This window comes from Adiantum capillus-veneris, chromosome 27 (assembly GCF_014529385.1).
Source record: "Adiantum capillus-veneris isolate H3 chromosome 27, ASM1452938v2, whole genome shotgun sequence".
In the NCBI taxonomy this organism is placed as follows: domain Eukaryota; kingdom Viridiplantae; phylum Streptophyta; class Polypodiopsida; order Polypodiales; family Pteridaceae; genus Adiantum; species Adiantum capillus-veneris.
Window position 1 is genome coordinate 66,570,967 of NC_140957.1, and position 24,275 is coordinate 66,595,241.

Below are 24,275 nucleotides of genomic sequence, written 5' to 3' on the forward strand. Positions count from 1 at the left end.
TGTATGCGCAAAAAATTGACTGTTTTTCAGCCATATGTATGTCAGAACCACTGGGAATCGTGCCCCACTGGCAGAGAACAGTTCGGGGACTGTTTAAGACTGGAAACAGGGCAAAAACCAGTAAATACAGTGACCTGAATTTACTGGTTTTTGGGCAGGGTTCAAAGGGTTTACGTCAGTGCAAGTGAGTTCTAGGAGGGGAATTGGTTTCGCACAAGTTTTGGGGCTGTTATGTTGTCGAAATTCAGGTAGTATTTAGAGGGATACAGGTAAAGGATTCCGAGGACTCTTCTTTGTAATTTGCCCTCTCAAAGAATAAAGAAATACCGAAAGGGTCGCCAATTTCGGCGCCTACAGGTTGTCGGCGTCTGCTCGGGGCATTCTAGCTTCCAAGCCATGTGTGTGCTTAAGTGTTAAGTCTCGTCACAGGTTTCCTTTGCACGTTCTCTTTGTGTGTGTCTAAAGTAAAGAATTTCGGGTGAAAGCCAAAGCCTACCGCCCCACGGGCTGGTTTCAAGGTTCCATTGCCGGGATATCAATCAATTTTTCCTCAAAGAGTGAGCCCCGATTGTTTTGGGTAAAGACACAGAGTACAGGAACGCGGGACTACACTATGGTCGACAAAGGGAAGGGCATTATGGAAGAGGGTTCCTCTTCAAAGGACAAACATGAAATTCCTATGGTTTTCGAGATTGGTGAGAGCTCATGGCCACGTCAGTCTTTACCTCCTGTCAATGTGCATGTCCCTCCCGTAGTACAGGGCTTTTTTATTGGGCAACTTGAGGATGATGCGTTCAGGACTCAGTTAGTTGCCGCGGTGAATGTCTTGTCGCAGCTGGTGCAGAATCCAAGGTTTATGGAGTTCTTGCAAGCACCACCAGTGCAACAGCAAAATAGGCAACCTGCATCGCGTACGGGGCTTGTTGAGGCTCAAAGTTAACTACTTAATGCGACTAAGCAAGAAAGGGAACACGCGCATGTTGCGGAGTCAGAGGCTCCAAAACAGGTTCCTCGCGTGCTTGAACAGGTGGCTGTTCCACAGGTTATGCCAGTTCAGCCCGCCACCTTTCAGAGCCCGCATACTGTCTTTAATGGACAGGGAATTGGATACCAGGCTATGTACCCAGTTTTTCCACCACCCACGGTACATTTTGGGTATTGCGAGGGTGGATCAGTGTTCCAAAGTATGGCTTTGGAGTCGAGGTCCAAAGAACCCCCACAAAACGATTTGATCATTCAGGAAGAACTGATCTTGGCTCTCGAGCCTTGGTCCAAAGAACCACCACAGGAAGTATTATGTGTTCGCATGATTGATACGGACGCATTGTTTGAGTGTTTCATTCGTGAAGGTTTCCTGTATTTTAGTTAGCTTCGTTATGTGATCCCTTTTACTAGGCATGACATATTGTATGCTGAGCACGTTTCTCTCATGGATGAGCACGAATGTATGCGGATTCTTCATGAAAAGTTGACAAGTCTGTATGTCAAGAAGTTTATTCTATGTCTCTTCCTTGGCATGAGGCAGTTGTAGAACGAGCACATGATAGTATGAGCACCAAACATGGGCATTTCCGTTGTGAATTGTCACAGTTGATGGATTTAGATCATAAGAGAAAGATTCGACCTCATTGTTTGCATGTGTTTGATGAACGGTTTGTCACTCGGTCTATTTGTTCATCTACATTGCATACACAGTCTTTAGAGAAGACAAGATTTTTTTCCTTCACTTTACATGGATTGGGTATGTTCATGGTTTTGTGTTGGAGATGGTTTCAGGAATTTTCAGCCATGGAGATTCTTGAAGACGAAAGAAGCAGGACTCTAGACAAAGTTGAAGCAAGGAAGGAGATTCAGAAGACTTTGTGTCGCTTTCGGCGCGGCCCAAAGAAGCAAGCGTTGCAGATCTTTATGAAGTTCAAGTATCGCACGACCCACACATCAGAGTGGGCCGGCGAAGTGTCCCTTCTAGGATTCCGGATGCTATTGGCGATCTCCCTCGATGCCATACAGTTCGGTACCAGTACCTCACTTTGAAAAGGAGGGGATGTCACGTGACACATCCCAACCCTATGTGTCCGTGGACAAGCTACACCACAGCAGGGTTCAATCAGTCCAGTTAGTTTAGATTAGGAGTGATCTAGCACTTTTGTCAGTCTATTCGTAGACCGTGCCTGCCCAGTCATTTAGCATAGATGCATATTCTCCGGTTGCACACAGCATGATCATCGGAATTCCCATCAGAATCCATTAGCATCAGTTAGGGGAATTTTTCAGTGCATTTAGCCTATTTTCCTATTTATTGGTATTTTCACTTATTATTTTTAAGCGACTTTCCAACAAAAATAGGTAGGGCAATTTTGCCAAGTTAATATATAAGCAAACCCAAGTTAGCACTTTCTGGCAGAAGAGGCAGCAGGTGCTTCCACTTCAACAGGCAACTTCTCAGCAGTACCCCCCTCCCTCCCCAAGCAGTAGACCCTCGCCATACCTCTCACCATCCCCTTGGCGTTTCCTTCTCTAGCAGCAGATCCATCGTCTTGAAGCTTCCCCCTTCTGGCGACAATCCCCTTGGAGATCAGCCCCATCCTCGGTATTTTCCCGCAACCAAACCACCTCAGCGTTAGCGTTTTTGTCCCCAGCAAACACAGCGTTTTTGCAGCCTTTCACTAACGCTAGGATCCCCAGCATATCAGCGTTTTTTGGATGCATATAGCCAGCGTTTTTGCCAGCAAGCTTCAGCGTTTTGATCATCATTGGGATCTCTGCCATACCAGCGGTTTTCAGCATCAAAGAGGCCTGTTGTCCAGCGTGCTGAATTTACTGTTTCTGGGCAGAAATCAGAGAGTTTATGCGAGTGGAAGTGAGTTCTAGCAGAGGAGTTGGTTTCGGGCAAGTTTTGGGGTTGTCATGTTGCCGAAATTTTGCTAGAACATGTGGTATCTAGCCGGATACAGGTAAAGAATTCCCAGGACTCTTCTTTGTAATTACCCTCTTAAAGAATAATGAAATACCGAAAGGGGCGCCAATTTTGGGGCCTACAGGTTGTCGGTGCACGCTCGGAGCATTCTAGCTTCCGAGCCGTGTGTGTGCTTAAGTGTTAATTCCCGTCGCAGGTTACCTTGCTAAAGTGCTGTGTGTGTGTGTGTGTGTCAAGTATAGAATTTTGGGTGAAAGCCAAAGCCTACTGCCCTACGGGCCGGTTTCAAGATTCTGTTGTCGGGACACCAATCACTTTTTTCTCAGGAAGTGAGCCTCGGTTGTTTTGGGTAAAGACACACGGCCATGAGTGTCTGTACTTCACGACCACGACTGTTTGTACCTCATGTTGATGTGAATGTTCCTCCAGTACATGGCTTTATGACTGGGCAACTTGAGGATGATGCGTTCAGGACTCGGCTAAGGTTTATGGAGTTCTTGCAAGCGCCACTATTGCCACAAGAAAATAGGCAACCTACACCGCAAACAAAGCTTGTTGAGGCTGAAGCCCAAGTACTTCATGCGTCTCAGCAGAGGATAGGGAACACTCGCATGTTGCGGAGTCAGGGGCTCCAAAACAGGTTCCTCCCGTCCTTGAACAATTGGTTAGGACGCCTATGCCATAGGCTATGCCAGTTCAGCCCGCCACCTTTTAGAGCCTGCATGCTGTCTTGAATGGACATGGAACTGGTTACCAGGCAATGGATCCAATTTTTCCACCACCCACGGTGTCACGAGGACGTGGTAGCTATTAACTATGTCACGAGGACGTGGCAACTGCTAAGTTTAGTTGTTGGTTTCTTTCCAATGGGTTTTGTTTTGTTTTTGAGACCCTCTTTTTGAAGTAGCAAACGGTCGGACATTGTATGGCCAATGTGAATGGTAGTTTCACCCGCAGATGGGTAGTGGTCGGCACTGGAATTCGTATAGTAAGAGGATGTCTAGGCTCAGAGCAAGATCATGTGGGTCCCCCCGTCGCACTTCGCAAGTTGGTGGACACTAGGAAGTGAACTCAATAAAGGCATAAAGTCAAGGTGGGACTACCAGCAAAAAATATCCGACAGTTGGGCCACATTGCACTTTTGGATGCGGTCCCAATGAGGATAGATGGTCAGATGACCACAGGGAGCCCAACGGAATCATTTCCTAAAAATTAGGGAACTGCTATTTTGGGCCGTGAAATGTGTTCGCGTCATTACCTCCGGTATGACTAGGGGAACATTTTACAACTCTGCCGCGAAGTCAACTGAGCAACCAGCCGGGAGATTTTTAGGCGGCAAACCCGAAACGAGAAATGATATGTAAATGTGCCAAGTGGCACATTCCTGTGCACTTTCCTCATGCAAGAAGAAGTGGGGCTGAAATTAAGCTGGGAGAAGCCTCATTATGCAACCTGTCATAGGTTTAAGAGCTATGGAGTGATTTCTTTCCCTCCCATGTACAGTGTGGTGCTAGGAGTGATGCCCTGCATGCTACACACTGCTCTCTCTCCCCTACGTGCAGTTATGTCACGTGACATATCCCAACCCTGTGTGTCCATGGACAAGCTACACCACAGCAGGGTTCAGTCAGTCCAGTCAGTGTACATTAGCAGAGATCTGGCACTTTTGTGAGTCTATTCGTAGACCGTGCATGCCCAGTCACTTAGCATAGATGCATATCCTCCGGTTGCACACAGCATGATCATCAGTATTCCCTTCAGAATCCAACAGATTCGGTCAGGGGAATTTTCCAGTGCATTTAGCCTATTTTCCTATTTTTGGTTATTTTCGCTTATTATTTATAAGTGACTTTCCAACAAAAGTAGGTAGGGCAATTTTGCTAAGTTAATATATAAGCAAACCCAAGTTAGCACTTTCTGGCTGAAGAGGCAGCAGGAGCTTCCCGCTCAACAGGCAACTTCTGAGCAGTACCCCCCGTCAGCATTAGACCATCGCCATCCTCTCCCACCCCTTGACGTTTTCCATCTCCAGAACCCATTGCCATAAAGCCTCTGTTTTTGGCGTTTTCTCGCATTCAGGCACGCTTCCCAATTCCCTTAGCGGTTTTGACCTGCAGCAGCAGCCCCAAAGGACCAGCGTTTTTGGGATTGTAGACCAGCAGCATAACCCAGCGATTTCAGCCATGGTAGCGTTTTTGGCAGCAGATGTTCAGCCCATTAAAACGCAGATTTTGACCTAGAAAGTCAGCGTTTTTACATCAGTTTTCAGCAAGGAAAACGCAGCATATGCTAGCGTTTTTTTCAGCAGGTACAAATCAACCTGAAGACGCAGCTTTATGGTGCAAGCACATCAGCGTTTTCACCCTCAGCAGAAACCCCAAACAAGTCATCATTTTCAGCCCTTAAGACAGCAGTAAAGCAATCTATTTCAGCCCCGAAACAGTCCAAGAAATTCAGCATATGAAGAACACAGTTTTTCAGCCCTAAGTCGTCGTCTCCATCGTCGTCGTCATCGGCATAGTTCCATTGCATCAGTCCATTGCATACGCATTGTACACCTTTGTGCAATCAAAGTAGACCACTCTCGCCGACGAGAGTGGGGCCTTCGGAGGAGGGTTTTACAACCTCTCGGGTGTCGTATCTCTTCTCTCTCCTTCTCTCAGTCTCATTCACTTGCACGCACAATATCCACTCACTTTGTTCGTGATCATAACACTCTCCATAAGACGGAAAGGTCTCTCTTTCCCTAAGAACTAAACGGAACCTTGAGCGATAAAGATCACTAATCTTGAGAAAATACAACATTCATTCCGCTGCACCTTACAAGTTATGTGATGCCCCACAAGAGGTGTCACCAACCAGTGGCAATTCCATTTTTGTTTATTTTCTCTTTCTTTGGGGAATTTCGTTTGTCTTACCTTTTGGAAACACCCCTCTGGAAATCTAACTGCCCTGCATTGCATAGCCAGTGTGGAACTGTTCAGAGAGTCCAGGCCTGAGGGTTAAAGAGCACTAAGGTTGGACAAGGACTATGGTTAGCCAAAGTGGGGTCATTGGCCAGCCAAAGGGGAATCCTTTGCTACATAGGCTACATTTCAGTTCTTGGTGTGGCTGCAGTGTACAAAGAGGGTCAGATGACCTAGAAGAATGTAATGGCAGAAACTCCGAAATTTTAGGGACTGCTATTTTTGGACGGCAAAATGTCTTCGCGTCATTACGTGCAGTTTGACATGGCGATCATTTTGTTACTCTGTGGCCAAGTCAATAGAGGTTGCAGGTGAGATATTTTTAGACCCGAGGGTCTAAAGCGGGAAAATGCACAAATGAGTGACACTTGGCACTCTGAGGCTAGTTTACTACTTAAAGAGAAGGCAAAAACGTGATTTTCAGCTGTGAGCTCGTTTTTGAGTGCTGTCACAGGTGGGAGAGCTTCAATGGAGTGCTGGCTTACCCTCTATGTACAGTGAGGTGCAGGATGTCAAGACCTGCACACCTCTCACTGCTCTCTCTCTCCCCTATTCTTTATGGTTATGCCCCTCTAGTGGGCTTTTCAATTGACCAATGTACAGTTGTGTGGGTTCATGCGCGATCGCCGAGGCAAGAGCCTCTTGCACAGGTACTGGATTAGCTAGCGGCTAATCCCCCGCAGGTACAGGTGATTAGGAGAGGTTTCACGCGAGAAATCTCGTCCGATTCAAAGGGCAAGTAGCCCTACAGGTGCGGGAGCTCGCGGACTTGCTAGGGATGCCATCGGCACGCAAAACGGAGCCCGAAACAGTGAATTACAGCCTGCTGTGTATTTTTGCAGGTTTAGGGTTTTGGCCCTAAACAGACCCTAATACCCCCAGGAGGTTCGGGGACGCGAGGGGACCGCTGTACAGGTGATCCGGCGCATTTTTGGGGCAGAAAACAGAGAATTCAGCGTGCTGCAGATTCTCGCCAGGTTTTGCAAAGTGTCCGTATGCGTCGGGAAAGTCATCTAATGCGTGGGGATACCGACTGTGAAGGATCCTAGTGTAGTTATGCCGTCGAAATCGGGCCAGAACAAATGAAATTCAGCCCAGATTGTGCGGGGCAGCTTGTAGGGAACCACATCTTTTATTCCCTCTGTTAAAGAATAAAGAAATACCGAAAGGGGCGCCTAATTTAGGGGCCAGTCTGGTGTCTGACTCGCATACAGATGCATTCTAGCATCTGTATCCCATTCCCCTCTCTTGTGTCATTATAGCACAGGTAGAATAGACGACTAATAGTGGGTGAAAGCTAAATCAAGGTTTGAAGGAAAGTCTACTGCCCTTTTTGAAGTTAACAGGCCGGTTACAAGAGGGCTCTTCATTTGACTGATGTACAGCTGTGTGGGTTCATGCTTTTGTCCTGAGGCAAGAGCCTCCTTGAGCAGGAACAGGGGTAGCTAGCTGCTACTCCAAAGCAGGCACCGGTGAGGGTCATAACCTCACCGTACAGGTGCAAATTCAGCGCTGTGGATGCGCAAAAAATTGAGTGTTTTTCAGCCATATGGATGTCAGAACCATTGGGAATCGTGCCCCACTGGCAGAGAACAATTCGGGGACTGTTTAAGGCTGGAAACAGGGCAAAAACCACTAAATACAGTGACCTGAATTTATTGTTTTTTGGCGGGGTTAAAGGGTTTACGTCAGTGCAAGTGAGTTCTAGGAGGGGAATTGGTTTCGCACAAGTTTTGGGGCTGTTATGTTGTCGAAATTCAGGTAGTATCTAGAGGGATACAGGTAAAGGATTCCGAGGACTCTTCTTTGCAATTTACCCTCTCAAAGAATAAAGAAATACCGAAAGGGTCGCCAATTTCGGCGCCTACAGGTTGTCGGCGTCTGCTCGGGGCATTCTAGCTTCCAAGCCGTGTGTGTGCTTAAGTGTTTAGTCTCGTCACAGGTTTCCTTTGCACGTTCTCTTTGTGTGTGTCTAAAGTAAAGAATTTCGGGTGAAAGCCAAAGCCTACTGCCCCACGGGCCGGTTTCAAGGTTCCATTGCCGGGATATCAATCAATTTTTCCTCAAAGAGAGAGCCCCGGTTGTTTTGGGTAAAGACACAGAGTACAGGAACGCGGGACTACACTATGGTCGACAAAGGGAAGGGCATTATGGAAGAGGGTTCCTCTTCAAAGGACAAACATGAAATTCCTATGGTTTTCAAGATTGGTGAGAGCTCATGGCCTTGTCAGTCTTTATCTCCTGTCAATGTGAATGTCCCTCCAGTAGTACAGGGCTTTATTATTGGGCAACTTGAGGATGATGCGTTCATGACTCAGTTAGTTGTCGCAGTGAATGTCTTTTCGCAGCTGGTGCAGAATCCAAGGTTTATGGAGTTCTTGCAAGCACCACCAGTGCAACAGCAAAATAGGCAACCTACACCGCGTACAAAGCTTGTTGAGGCTCAAACTTAACTACTTAATGCGACTAAGCAGGAAAGGGAACACGCGCATGTTGCGGAGTCAGAGGCTCCAAAACAGGTTCCTCCCGTGCTTGAACAGGTGGCTGTTCCACAGGTTATGCCAGTTCAGCCCGCCACCTTTCAGAGCCCGCATACTGTCTTGAATGGACAGGGAACTGGATACCAGGCTATGCACCCAGTTTTTCCACCACCCACGGTACATTTTGGGTATTTCGAGGGTGGATCAGTGTTCCAAAGTATGGTTGGTTATGCGCCTGGAAGTCGGCCGTACATGCCAGGAACAATGTTTGGGGGTATGCAAGGCATGTGCCAAACCCCATGTATGGTAGTATCGGCATGCAGCAGGGTTTTCAGTGCGATCAGGGCCAGTTTGGGGTGCCACAGGGTCATTTTGGCACGGCTGGTTTTTCTTGACAGCAGCCCGATATCGCACCTCTGATGCAAAATGTGAATGGCCAAGATGTGCCGATCATGCCTACTACAGTGCCCATGTTGTAGACCATTCCTTATGACAACTTGGGGGCACTGGAGAAGCCAAAAGCTTACAAAGAAGGTGGTGCAGCTGTAAAGTTCAGTACCTTCAGTGGTTTCGAGGATAAGACAAAGGCTCTCACTTTCCTCCAGCAGTTTGATACAGCTTATGCAGGAGGGAATTTTACAGAGACCTCGAAAGTTAGGAAAGTTGCCACTTTCTTAAAGGACAATGCGCTCACATGGTGGACGACATTGTTAATGCAAGGACAGGCACCGGCCACTTGGTTTTACTTCAAGCAAATGTTTGCGTCTGCGTGGCTGTCAAATAAATTTGAGGCGGACGTCATGACAAATTGGCACCAACTTACTTCAGCTTCATGCAAGAGCTTGCTGGAGTACAATAGGAGGTTTTGTAAAGCGTTACTCTCAGTGACCTCCTACAGATTTGTGCCATTCACAGAGCAGATACAGAAGTATTGTTGTGGGTTGCCTAAAGGGCTTCGCGATTACTGTACAAAGAACAGAGTGGCTATCCTCACTCAGCTTATGGAAGTTGCGAACACTGGTCTTGCCTTGTTGAAAGGAGAGGACAGTGGGTTTCCGAGCAACAACGAAGGAGGGCAGCAAAAGAAAAATTCAGTGAAGAAGCCCTTTGTGAAAACGGCTCTTGATGCATAACAGGGGTCAGAAAAGGTCACCAAAGACAAGGATTCAGCCGGGACTTCTGGAGCGCAGGCAAAGAAACAGAAAAGGAAGCCTTTTGTGCGCAAGTCGCTCGAGGAAAAGAAGGTCCTAATATCTGAAAACAAATGCTTTATATGCGAGCAGCCTGGTCACTTTGCTACCAATTGTCCACAAAAGAAAAGACCAACTGACTCAGAGGATAAAGAGGACCAGAAAGGCAAGAAGCCTAAACCCACGGCAGGTTTGGTGCCAGAGATGGTGGGTGACAGGCCCAGTACAGATGCCAGTGAGTTATGCAGGACATGGAGTAAAGTTAGGGATCAGACGACACTCATCTTCTTTGATCCAGGTGCCAAAGCCAACTTTATCTTACGAGCATTAGCTATGAAGCTGGGCATCAGAGCTGAAGAGATGGGGTACAGAGCACAGGCAGGGTTGGCATGTCCTGGCCACTCGGAGTGTGCTACTCCCATCATTGGAAAGCTGCGTCTGCATTCAGTCGTATGTGGACACGGAAGAGTTCTACATCATGCCGCTGGAAGGATGTGACGCCTTGTTGGGGATCCCGTGGATGTTTCGAGTGCATGGAGTCTTGGATGCCTACAACAAAAAGATCACTGTACAGCATAGGGACAAAACTCACATCTTGGATGTAAAGCTTAAAGGAGAGTCAGTCCCTATGGTATCTGCTTCTGCTATCACTTCTGTAATAAAGAATCATCTTTCTATGTACTTGATTTTTGCACGTGATGTCTCAGATAGTGATCAGTCAAATTTATCTGTGTTAGATAAAGAAAGGTCAACATTTTTGCAAAAGTTTAGTGACTGTTTTTTTGATTCATTACTGTCGCAATTGCCGCCAGAGAGACCTGAGGACCATCGGATAGATTTGGTGCCAGGGTGTAGCCCACCAAATAGACCTCCCTACAGGGTTAGTGCGGCGCATCAGAAAGATTATGGGCCAGGTTGAGGAGTTATTAGAGAATGGGCTGATTCAGCCTAGTTTTGCACCCTTTTGCTCTCCAGTGCTCCTAGTGCAGAAGAAGGATGGCTCATGGCGCATGTGTATTGATTATCGTTCGTTGAATAAGAATACCATCAAGAATAGGTTTCCTATTCCTCGCATTGATGATATTCTCGATCGTTTAGAGGGTGCTGCAATTTTCAGCAAGATAGACCTTAAGAGTGGGTACCATCAGATTCGTATAAGGCCAGAGGATGTGCACAAGACTGCATTTAGAACAACATTTGGTCTTTATGAGTTTCTAGTGATGCCGTTTGGTCTAACAAATGCTCCTGCCACGTTCAAGAGAATGATGGACCGGATTTTCCGCTCGCATCAACTTTTGTTGGGACGTTCTTCGATGACATGATAGTCTATTCGAAGAATGAAGAGGAGCATAGGCGTCACTTGACCATTGTGTTCGAAGAGCTGCGCAGTCACAGGTTACTTGTCAATCTTAAGAAAAGTGAATTCTTCCTTGAAGAGATCCATTTTCTTAGCCACATAGCCTCAAAGGATGGTGTCAGAATGGATCCCGCAAAGATCGAAGCTATTAAGACATGGCCAGATTTGAAGATTGTGCATGATGTCAGAAGCTTCTTGGGATTGTGTTCCTACTATAGAAGGTTTATCAGAAATTTTGCAGAAATAGCATCGCCTCTTCACGCATTGCAAAAGAAAGAGGTCACTTTCAGATGGACCCAAAAAGAGATTTCAGCTTTTAGTCTCTTAAAGGAAAAGTTGACTTCAGATCGAGTAATTGTTTTGCGAGATCTCATAAAGTCATTTGTGGTCCAGTGTGGCGCGTGTGGCAGTAGCATCAGAGCAGTGCTAATGCAAGATGGACGGGTAGTAGCTTATGAAAGCCGAATTTTGCAAGGGCCAGAGACGACTATGCAAGTCTATGAGAAAGAGCTCTTGGCCGTGATTCATGCGCTTTCTAGCTGGAAGCGCTACCTCTTATAGAGGAAAAACCCTTGAGTTCGATGTTAAGCTTAAGAGAGAATCTGTCCTGTAGTGCCCGCTTTTGCTATTTCTTCAGTAATGAAAAACCATCTTTCAATGTACTTAGTTTTTACTAAAGAGATTGAGTCTAACTCGGAGATGTCTGACTCAGATGTAGGGAAAGCTGAATTTCTAAATCAGTTTGCTGATTGTTTCTTGGATGAGTTACGTGCAGAACTTCCACCTACAAGACCTGAGGATCATAGAATTGACATTATCCCCGTAAGTTTTCCACCCAACAAACCACCTTACAGGGTTCGTGCGGCGCAGCAAGAGGAGAGCATGAGTCAAGTGAATAATCTTTTGGAGAAGGGACTAATTCTGCCTAGCTCATCTCGCTATTGTTCCTCTGTTCTACTTGCTTAGAAAGAGGATGGTTCTTGGTGCATGGCTACCACGAATTGACGACATCTTGGATCGGTTAAAAGGTGCACCAGTTTTCAGCCGGATAGATTTCAAGAGTGGTAATCACCAAATTCGGATTTGTTCAGAAGATGTTCATAAAACTGCATTCCGAACATCTTTTGGTCTATATGAGTATCTAGTTATGCCCTTTGGACTCACGAATGCTCTTGTCACATTCAATGGAATGATGGATAGGATTTTCAGAAATCATAGGGCCTTTGTTCCACATTCTTTGATGACGTTTTCCAAGAATGAGGAAGACCACAAAAACACTTAACTGTGGTGTTTGAAGAGCTTTATAAACATAAGCTTTTCATCGATCGTAAGAAAAGTGAGTATTTTATGGAAGAGATTCACTTTTTGGGCCACATTATATCCAAAGACGTAGTACGCATGGATCCAGCCAAAGTGCAAGCTATAAAACATTGGCCACAACCCATGAACTTGCATGAGGTTCGCTGTTTTTTGGGGTTATGTTTGTATTACCGCCGGTTCATAAAGCATTTTGCTGAAATTGTAGCATCATTGCATGAGTTGTAGAAGAAGGGTAAAGTCTTCCAATGGACAGAAAAAGAAGACCAAACTTTTTGAATGCTCAAACAAAAGCTCACATCGGATCCGGTGCTGATTTTACCGGATTTACGTAAAGCTTTTCATGTGCAAGCAGATGCATGTGGTAAGAATGGCCTGGGAGCAGTACTGATGCAGGATGACAGAGTTGTAGCTTATGAAAGCCTAATTTTGCAACCTTAGACGTGATGTGACAGATTATGTTTGGAATTGTATTATCTGTCAAAAGGTGAAGTATGACCGTCAAAAGGCTCCTCGCTTGTTGCAGCCATTGCCTGTACCTGACAAACCGTGACAAAGCATAGTTATGGACAACGATTGCATTTGGACAGTCATTGACAGATTCAATAAACAAGCACACTTTGTTCCTGTATGGTAAACGATTAATGCTGATCATATGGTGAAGTTGTTCATGCAGAACATGGGGACGACTTTAGTTAGTGACAATCCATAGTTAGTGACAGAGATCCCTGTATGACGAGTCTCTTTTGATGTAGCTTTCGGCTTAAGCTACCTGACCATTGGAAACTACATAATGCGTTTCATGTGAGTCTCTTGAAACCCTTTAGAAGGGAAATTCCTGAGGATTTGCCTTGGGAGAACCAACCAGAGGTGGAAGAACTGGGTGAGGTTCTAGTCCCCGAGCAAATCTTAACGCACTTGGAAAGAAAGGTCAGAGGTAAAGTCTCAGAATTACTCGCCTATGGATGCAAAGTGGATGGACGAGGAGGAACTGGTGAAGTTTCAAAATTACTCACCTATGGATGCGAAGTGGATGGAGCAGGAGGAACTAACAGATACTCCTTAGGTGTTGCAACTGTCACAAGACGGGCACCATGTGCCAATAGAAAAGAACAGATTGAACAGACTTTTAGCACTTCATTAACAACTGAACTAAGAGAGAGAGAGAGAGAGACAACACACGACACGGAGTGGTGGAATTCCACCCCAGAGAGTATTGGCCCCAAATCTTGGCGCCCCTTTCGGTATTTCTTTATATTGCATCAACACAGTACAAGCCGGTACTCGAGACTTTGCACCTTCGCCAGGAAGCATGCGAAAGAATGAGCCCTAACCTCATATATAAAGGCCCTAGGCCCCAAAAGCAGTTTACAGTAAAAAGCCTTCAAACTCAAAAGCATCTGGTCCAAAAGCAAAGCCAAAAAGCTGCCAGCGTAAATCATGGAAATCCATAGAGCCTGCCATGTCATCAGCCAACGCAAAACGCGGAAATCCGTACAGCCTGCCACATCATTACCAACGTAATTTTTGGAACTTCCGTACAACCTCCATGTCATCAGCTTTGCGCGCGTGTGTGTGTCCTGATTTTATTTTAATCCCTCTATGTCACTGGGACCCCATCGGACGGGGTCCCCATAAGTTAGTAGGACTTCTTCTTCTTCTGCTACTTGTTATTCTTAGGGTTTAGGCCCCTTGGCCGGCATCTGTAAGTTGGCTCCATTCTTTACGCTTTTACACGTCAGCAATTTGTGACATCTCCCCTTCTTGAAAGAGAGTAATCGCGGACGATTACAACATATCTGCAAAACAACTCAAGTTAGCTTAAAAATTTCTGAGGGTCATTCCGAGGGACAATCAGTTTGCTCTTTTGTTGAGGAGTTAGCTTCTCCTTTCGGCTCTTTTGATCAAGGAGTTAGGTTCTTCTTTCGGCTCTTTTGATCTAGGAGTTAGCTTCTCCTTTCGTCCAGACCGGAACTCTTGATATTCTCGCCTAGTAAAATTAGCTATCACACCTAGACTGTACTGATCTTCCACGGGTGTCTTGATGCACTAAAATTACATACCCAGGCAATCTCATCCAATTAGGAATATTCAGGTTAGGCACATCACAATGCAACACAAATGCTTACATATGCATGTTACAAGGCACAATCTGCGGTATGAAGCTACTCAACGACTACCTCGTCACTCCCCCCGCAAATAACCTAAAAAGGTCCGCGCCATGAGCTCAGAGGACTGTACAATCGCACGCTCCCCAGCCGTAGTCTGTGTCGCTTCGAGGTTCAAGCATAGAACCAAACGCTTTCTAGACATCGGCCTCTGTCGTTCGGTGGTTTTCTAGCATACAACAGAACGCTCCCCAGGCATCGGCCTGCGTCGTTCCGAGGTTCAAACAATATCAAAACAATATTTTTCACTTCTCCACCCGGGAGTAAAATCACCAATTATTGAAACCAGTTATAAAACCAGAGTCAAACAATTCAAATCGGCACCAAGGCAGGTTTAAAACAGATAGCATCCATTTCAAACAATACTTTCTATGTTCAAAAGTATCTAACTAGAAAACAAGTAGAGAGGTCATTGAGGGTTTTGTTCGGACAACCGAACATTGAGGACAACGGGCTTGCCCTTCTGCATTACGGTGATGGTTCGGTTCCAGACCTGGAGTGTTGCATCATTCTTGTTGTCCCAGGGCATGCCCAAGAAAACGTCGCAATTGCCCAACCTCATAGTGTGGAAATCAGCTTTTCCATGATAATCTTGTATAGTCATTGGAAGTGCGGTACCACTTTCTGAGTTTGCCCCGTGGCTAGCTCAGCTGCAATTTCTCCACCCTCTGCATCATAATCAAAGTGCATCTGCTTTAACAATTTTGGATGGATGAAGTTCTCCATAGCTCCGGGGTCAAAGAAAATAAGGGCTTTCAAGCCATTGACTTTTCCATAAGCTTTGCATAATAAATTAAAACTCTCGAGGTGTATTCCATAAATATCGAGTGCTAGTCCAATAGCAGGTCTAGCCTTCTTGGCCGGAGGTGGCCCTTGGGATCTGTCTGTCATGGGAGCAAAAGGTTGCACTGAGGACGTCGAGGCTCGCTCAGGACATGTATTGAACGTATGCCCTGTTTGGAAACATTCGAAGCATCGGCCTTCTTGTAACAAGGCGTCTTGTTGACGTTGTGTCAGACGAGGCCGTTGAGGTTGGTTTTTGAGCTTGTAGCCGACCGTGGTATGGTCCATAAGCTTCTGCATGGTAGAGACTTGCTTGGAGAGACAATATTCCTGCAATGGTGATGGTAGTGCAATGGTGTAGCGCTCGCACTGGTCCTTCAAGGGAATGAACTTAAAGAAGGACACCGGAAGGTACATGTCGATAAACCTTTGGTTGTAGTCGTCCATGGTTTCGGTGGCAAGCATTTTCAAGTTGCCCCACTCTGCCAAAATCCGAACTTCAAAGATCGAAGTCATGTAACTACGTGCAAAAACTGTCTTGAAAGCTTGCCAGGTCCTTGGAGCATGCTGTTGTGTCGCGATTGAACTCCACCATTGCATAGCATTATCTCTAAGAAATCCCGCTGCTCGAGAAATCTTGGATTCTTCTGTATAGTTCCCCAAAGCATAGATGTTGTCGAATTGCTGTAAGAACTGCAATGCTTTCTTGCGATCTCTCTCTCTGGAAAAGGTGAAAAATTTGATTGTCGTGCCACCATCTTTGAATCTTTCGGTTGGTTAGGCGCATATCCGGGGTATGGATAATAAGGGTACCCATATGGGCTCCAACCATTGTAGCCTGGGGGCGGTGGTGGTAGAGGTGGGGGCAATGGAGGTGGCAAAGGCGATTGCACTGGATTAGGGTCCAATGGCTACACCATATTCCTGAAGACTCCCTCGATCGGAACAAACGGCTGAGAAGGTTGCCGGTTGGAAGCTCTTGTACTTTCTGGTGCCGAAGGAGGAGGTACTACCTGGAGCATCAAAGGGGGTAACATGTAGCTCAAAAATTGTTGGAAACTTTGCAGCATCAGAAGATTCTGCTCAGGATGCCGCGGAAGAATGTCGTGAAGCTCGTTGAGCAGAAACTGCAAATATTCTGTTGAATCCATGAATTCCAGGTCTTGGTGGGTTCTTTATGGCTTATGCCATGTAAGACACAGCAATGAAGACGGGAGCGCGCCCGATGCGCGATGAAGTAAGGGTGGGAGTCGCTAATAAGTCTGGGTTGGAGGGCGAAGATACCTCGAATAAATTTCCAATAGCTCTATCTGCTCTTTTGTAGCAGACCGGTATGCTTTCAGAAAAGCACACGCCTGATGCTCTGATACCACTATTACAAGACCGGCACCACGTGCCAATAGAAAAGAACAGACTGAACAAACTTTTAGCACTTCATTAACACTAGAACTGAGAGAGAGAGAGAGACGACACGCGACACGAAGTGGCGTAATTCCACCCCAGAGAGTATTGGCCCCAAATCTTGGCGCCCTTTTCGGTATTTCTTTATATTGCATCAACACAGTACAAGCCGGTACTCGAGACTCTGCACCTTCGCCAGGAAGCATGCCAGAGAATGAGCCCTAACCTCATATTTAAAGGCCCTAGGCCCCAAAAGAAGTTTACAGTAAAAAGCCTTCAAACTCAAAAGCATATGGTCCAAAAGCAAAGCCAAAAAGTTGCCATCGTAAATCATGGAAATCCGTACAGCCTGCTACGTCATCAGTCAACGCAAAACGCAGAAATCAGTACAGCTTGCCACGTCATCAGCCACCGTAATTTTCGGAACTTCCGTACAGCTGCCACATAATCAGCTTTGCGTGAGTGTGTGTGTGAGTCCTGCTTTTATTTTGATCCCTTTATGTCACTGGGCCCGATCGGACGGGGTCCCCATAAGTTGGTAGGACTTCTTCTTCTTCTGCTGCTTGTTATTCTTAGGGTTTAGCCCTCTCGGCCGGCATCTGTAAGTTGGCTCCATTCTTTAGGCTTTGACACGTCATCAGTTTGTGACAGCAACTTTATCTTAAAGCCTTCCAATTGGCTCCCACTGTGGTAAAGGGTCCTACAGGTTCACCCAAGCACGGATTTGGAGCAGTACTTGGTACTCAAGAGGGGGGTAGTGTCACTAGATGGGCACCACGTGCCAATAGAAATGAACGGACTGAACAGACTTTTAGCACTTCAATAACAACTGGACTGAGAGAGAGAGAGATACGACACGCGACACGGAGTGGTGGAATTTCACCCTAGAGAGTATTGGCCCCAAACCTTGGCGCCTCTTTCTTTATTTCTTTATATTGCATCAACACAGTACAAGCCGGTACTCCATACTGTGCACTTTCTCCCGGAAGCATGCTAGAGAATGAGCCCTAGCCTCATATTTAAAGGCCCTAGGCCCCAAAAGCAGTTTTACATGAAAAGCCTTATAACTCAAAAGCTTCTAGTCTAAAAGCAATGCCAAAAAGCTGCCAGTGTAATTTACGAAAATCCGTACAATTGCCACCTCAACAACCAGCACAAAACGCGGAAATCCGTACAGCCTACCACGTCAGCACTCATCCAGGACGCTCTCATAGACTCGTAGAGGAATGGCAGACTACTTTTGAGCCCCAGGCTTTGAGGTGGATGGGTACATTGATGTAGTTGGAGATCCTGATTGCAGCTAGAGATTGCACAAAGGATGGCGATTGCCTGTTCTTTGAGGTAAAGGCAGAGGGCGGACTTCAATGGTGGCAGAAGCGTCCCCACTGATGTCAGTGTGCGCTTTTCAGAGGATCGAGGCAGTGGCCGCGATTGCCTGGAAGTGGTTGATTGATCCGGATCCTAATGACCTTGGAGCAGTTATGGTGCCAGACCCTTAAGTGCGGCTTCAGTGGATCCAGGAGAGTGGGTGTGGCATGACCCTTTTGAGTCAGACGTCTTAGGCACCCCCTTCTTTCAGTACACAGTCTGTCTTGGCCGTCACATTCTCACAGCTTGACGGCCAGCTATATCAGCAGCCTCAGAGCATTGGTTCCGGCAGGGCCTTCTCAGGAGTTTCTCCCTGAATTCTGGAAGTGGCTTGGACCAGCTGGTGAGCCAGATGTCGTAGGCACCCCCTTCTTTCAGTACACAGTCCGGCTTGGCCATCACATTCTCACAGCTGGACAGCCAGCTATACCAGCAGCCTCAGAGCATTGGTGCCGGCAGGGCCTTCTCAGGAGTTTCTCCCTGAATTCTGGCAGCGGCTTGGACAGGCTGGTAGGCCCATAGGATCTCCACCTTCCAGTGGTTATTCGCTCACCAGGGATTGACAGTGGTTACAACTTACAAGGCTAGTCTATAGTGGCCATCCTCCTACTTGCCCATGTTGCGGTTTTGAGGATTTTGACGCCCTTCTCTTGTGGGGGACCTACACCTAGGGCGCAGCAGCTTGGTCCATTTCTTTAGGCCCAGCCTTGAGCTATGAGTATATATATATATATGAGAGAGAGAGAGAGAGAGAGAGAGAGAGAGAGAGAGAGAGAGAGACAGAGAGAGAGAGATTGTCTATGGCTCTTTCAACGTCTTTAAAATTTAAGGCAATTTGGCAGGCTTGGAACCAATTCTTACCGATATTGATGATTTACTTTTAAGATGTACGCATGTAGGCATGTACCTAGCACAATCAGGTACTGTGTGCTGGGTACGTACAGTACACGTACCGCACCTACACAACCTCTTTAGGTATGCGAATGGTCACACACACACACACACACACACACACACACACACACACACATTCAGATTCAGACGTTTTTCTATTGTGGTGTTTACTGCTTGCTGTGAATGGCAGCCCCCTTGCTTTTCTGCAGCAATCCCCTTTGGTTTGCTAAGGTAAGCAAGGGCCTTGCTTCGGCAACAAGTAGCCTCTGTCCATCTTGATTAACCCAAGTGTGCGATTATAGGTTGGGATACAATTGCAGCCTGTGGTTCAGCTTGCTTGCCAAGAGCTTGACATCAGGTCTCCGTCAGCAGCTCGCCATGAATATGTGTGTGTGTGTGTGTGTGTGTGTGTGTGTGTGTGTGTGTGAGAGAGAGAGAGAGAGAGAGAGAGAGAGAGAGAGAGAGAGAGAGAGAGAGAGGTAACACAGAACTTGTCAACAAAACTGTATTTTTAACAGGGGGATGGGAATCGGTATAAGCTTTACAAGCCAACGCTAAAGGAGCTCCCTCGCAGCCTACCATTGGTGTGGCAAGTGCTTCCTGAGCATCAAGAAGAATACAAAAAAATGTATAAAAAGATAAAGCACAAGTGGTGGAAATCTGGGAAATTCGATGTCAAATTCAGTGGAGATTTTTTTACTTTAAGGGACAGCCTAAAGCATCTTTGCTTTGTTCGAACAGCATCAGCTTTTTAGCTTGATTTGTAAAGTACGGTTTCGCTCAGCCAAAGAACATTTTGTAGGGCGGCTGAACATTTTGTCATCCTTACTGATCTGAGCTTCTTTCCCTATGTTCTACTGTAGTAGTAGTGGTATGCAATGTAAGATGCTATGTAGATGATGTTTTTGTTCGTGACATTCCTTCTTTTCAAGCTTTTATGTACTTGAATTCGAGTTCTGTAGGCGGAGGAATTTATCCTAAGGATTTTTGTGAACTTAACTGTACCACAAATAGTGATTGTTGTGCCTTTTTAGACCTTAAGATTTTTCAAACTCCCTTGGGATTATAAGTAGATATCTATGATAAGCGCCTTGAACCAAAATATGCCACTCTAATTATCATCCGTATGCCTCACATTTCTTCGAACATTTCTCTTTTAGCTAGGTAAAGTGTCATTTGTTCTCAACTACTTAGATTTTCTCGTCTTTGTTTTAGTAAATCTGCTTTTGTTGTTCAATCTTGTCATCTTATTTCTTTACTGGTTGAAAAAGAATACTCATTTAAAAGAATCATGAAAAATGTTTGTTCATTTTTGCATCGTAGTAAGTTCATTTTTAATGTTTCTTCCTCAAGATAATTAGTACTAAATTCAATAGAAGTGGGGAGCTAAAAAGCTGACTTATTGTTTGACTTAACAACACCTTATGCTATTCTTTTGATCTCTAGCGCTTCTAGCATTTTTACTATAGCTTGACAAATGCTAGCCTTATCATGGTTGAGTATACCCAGTACCTCCGGAGGGTGATAGAAACTTAGCTCGTTGGTTTTGTAGAGTATGTTCAAAGCATGAATGACCTCTATACAAATCTCAACCTACTCTTGGGCATTGACAACGTGAGTAGGGATGTCATAGCTGTTGTCCAAGCTATGCATTATAAAGGTGATAATCTTAATCTTCTTGTTTGGACAAGCAACGAAGTTGAGGTCACATATTGTCAAGTTTGAATCTTTGCTCTTCGTAGGTTTGTAGTAGTATTCCTGAGGACTTACGAATGTGTTCCTTTAAAAGGAAGTTGTGTGAAGTTTGATTTGTAAGATTAAGTTTTTAAGATGTCTTATCCGTTTTTGCTTAAGCTTGAGTACTTGTTTTAAGCCAAATAAGATACGTCAACTTATTTTATGCATGTCTTTTCTAAAAACATTTTTAAGTTGATAATGTTTTGTTTTATTTAGTTTTGTTTCGTAGCGAACAAAGTGATTTAGTTTGTTTTTGTTTTTTCTTTTGTTTTCTTTTATTCTGTCCCTTGCTTTTATAGTTTTATGAGTGCTTTATTCCCTCTTATAATTCGTGAGTTCAGACTATTTTGAACTTATGAAGCTATATATAGCAGTGGTATGTAGTAGTAGTGTTTCAAAACCTCAAATGTCCCATGAGTCATCGTCTTGCAAAACCCACTCTAATTTTGAAAACACATACCGGCCGAGGGTGAGTTTGACTTTGATCAGATCACTTGTGTCTGAGGATTGAGTAATGACGTAAATATTTGTGTTTGTGGGGCTCCATAATAACACACGTATGAAATTACTTCTTTTACTAGTGATACATGGTGTAGAGCATACTTTGCTATAAAAATAGTGTCACCTTTCCTAACTACTCATGGTTTATCATATACATTTTGGAATAATCCAATAAGATCCATGCAAAAGTTTACTTCTTTAGACGGTCGCTTAGTATCACTTCACATTCCATTCACGTAGATACAAGAATTAAATTATGAAGGACAATACAACTTGCAAGAGAGCATTGTGAATGTTAGGTCTGATGATCTATTGAGAATACAAAGAATGTAGCTTTGATTACTTGATGAAAATGCAACAATATTAATAGCAATCAAACATAAACTAGAGTACGAACACTCATATCTTAGTGGTGTTGCAAGTCCTATTCTTATCTTTCGCGCTTTGAATAACCTAATAAGAACTACTTTACATGAAGAAAATAATGCGCATATCATTAATTCGTGGTTTTTTGAGTTTTCCTTCAAGCCTAATTGTGCAGATTAGTGATGAATTTGAAGAGGACTTCTTAGACACAAATACCTTGATTCATGGATTATGCTCGGTTTAACACCGTGACAAACATAGCTCCATGTGAGGGTTCTTCACCACTTAGCTTACTTGACCGATGAACATTTTGAAGAAGTTTTGTTTCCAACACTATGTTTTGGTGAGAAAAGAAAGATTACGACTATCTAGAGAAAAGGTATCAAGATGTAGTGCAATGGGATCTAAAACATAGACGGAGGTTATTCACTCATAATATAGAAAACCTCTTCTTCATAACAATAGAAAAGCAAGTTCTTGGTACTAAATGGGTTAGATTACAAAAGGGTGGGCTAAAAAATAGAAAATTAAAGGATAAAGATTTTAGATCGAGCACAAACATAGCAAAATGATACTATCTTCACAAATAGGATACCATGATTTTGAGTCACAAAGAACGTTATATCCCACTCTAATTATCATCCGTATGCCTCACATTTCTTCGAACATTTCTCTTTTAGCTAAGTAAAGTGTCATTTGTTCTCAACTATTTAGATTTTCTCGTCTTTGTTTTAGAAAATCTGCTTTTGTTGTTCAATCTTGTCATCTTATTTCTTTACTGGTTGAAAAAGAATACTCATTTAAAAGAATCATTAAAAACGTTCGTTCATTTTTGCATCGTAGTAAGTTCATTTTTAATGTTTCTTCCTCAAGATAATTAGTGCTAAATTCAATAGAAGTGGGGAGCTAAAAAGCTGATTTATTGTTTGACTTAACAACATCTTATGCTGTTCTTTTGATCTCTAGCGCTTCTAGCATTTTTACTATAGCTTGACAAATGCTAGCCTTATCATGGTTGAGTATACCCAGTACCTCCGGAGGGTGATAGAAACTTAGGTCGTTGGTTTTGTAGAGTATGTTCAAAGCATGAATGACCTTTATACAAATCTCAACCTACTCTTGGGCACTGACGACGTGAGTAGGGATGTCATAGCTGTTGTCCAAGCTATGCATTATAAAGGTGATAATCTTAATCTTCTTGTTTGGACAAGCAACGAAGTTGAGGTCACATATTGTCAAGTTTGAATCTTTGCTCTTCGTAGGTTTGTAGTAGTATTCCTGAGGAGTTACGAATGTGTTCCTTTAAAAAGAAGTTGTGTGAATTTTTATTTCTAAGATTAAGTTTTTAAGATGTCTTATCCTTTTTTGCTTAAGCTTGAGTACTTGTTTTAAGCCAAATAAGTTGCGTCAACTTATTTTATGTATGTCTTTTCTAAAAACATTTTTAAGTTGATAATGTTTTGGTTTATCTAGTTTTGTTTCGTAGCGAACAAAGTGATTTAGTTTGTTTTTGTTTTTTCTTTTCTTTTCTTTTATTGTGTCCCTTGCTTTAATAGTTTTATGAGTGCTTTATTCCCTCTTATAATTCGTGAGTTCAGACTATTTTGAACTTATGAAGGTAGCAGTGGTATGTAGTAGTGCTGTTCCAAAACCTCAAATGTCCCATGAGTCATCGTCTTGCAGAACCCACTCTAATTTTGAAAACACATACCGGCCGAGGGTGAGTTTGACTTTGATCAGATCACTTGTGTCTGAGGATTGAGTAATGATGTAAATATTTGTGTTTGTGGGACTCCATAATAACACACGTATGAAATTACTTCTTTTACTAGTGATACATGGTGTAGAGCATACTTTGCTATAAAAATAGTGTCACCTTTCCTAGCTACTCATGGCTCATCATATACATTTTGGAATAATCCAATAAGATCCATGCAAAAGTTTACTTCTTTAGACGGTCACTTAGTATCACTTCACATTCCATTCACGTAGATACAAGAATTAAATTATGAAGGACAATACAACTTGCAAGAGAGCATTGTGAATGTTAGGTCTGATGATCTATTGAGAATACAAAGAATGTAGCTTTGATTACTTGATGAAAATGCAACAATATTAATAGCAATCAAACATAAACTAGAGTACGAACACTCATATCTTAGTGGTGTTGCAAGTCCTATTCTTATCTTTCACGCTTTGAATAACCTAATAAGAACTACTTTACATGAAGAAAATAATGCGCATATCATTAATTCGTGGTTTTTTGAGTTTTCCTTCAAGCCTGATTGTGCAGATTAGTGATGAATTTGAAGAAGACTTCTTAGACACAAATACCTTGATTCATGGATTATGCTCGGTTTAACACCGCGACAAACATAGCTCCATGTGAGGGTTCTTCACCACTTAGCTTACTTGACCGATGAACATTTTGAAGAAGTTTTGTTTCCAACACTATGTTTTGGTGAGAAAAGAAAGATTACGACTATCTAGAGAAAAGGTATCAAGATGTAGTGCAATGGGATCTAAAACATAGACGGAGGTTATTCACTCATAATATAGAAAACCTCTTCTTCATAACAATAGAAAAGCAAGTTCTTGGTACTAAATGGGTTAATTTACAAAAGGGTGCGCTAAAAAATAGAAAACTAAAGGATAAAGATTTTAGATCGAGCACAAACATAGGAAAATGATACTATCTTCACAAATAGGATACCATGATTTTGAGTCACAAAGAACGTTATATCCAAGCTAGAGAAAACCTTTGACAACTTGGGCAGACCACCTATTTTTGTAACTTTTCATGTGGTGAACAACGATGAAAAGATGTACA

General features: G+C 44.0%; 1 protein-coding gene across 2 annotated transcripts in view; it reads left to right on the forward strand.

The window, feature by feature from the left end:
- The window catches only part of LOC147422129 (uncharacterized), a 68,371-nt gene extending 48,613 nt beyond the window's left edge, over window positions 1-19,758 (forward strand). For both annotated transcript variants that reach the window (XM_086503465.1, XM_086503464.1), the window contains one exon: window positions 19,360-19,758. In XM_086503465.1, the coding sequence (XP_086359591.1) occupies window positions 19,360-19,596 (237 nt within the window). In that variant the 3' untranslated portion in view covers window positions 19,597-19,758. The remainder of the gene's footprint in view (window positions 1-19,359) is intronic.
- The last annotated feature ends 4,517 nt before the right edge of the window (window positions 19,759-24,275 follow it).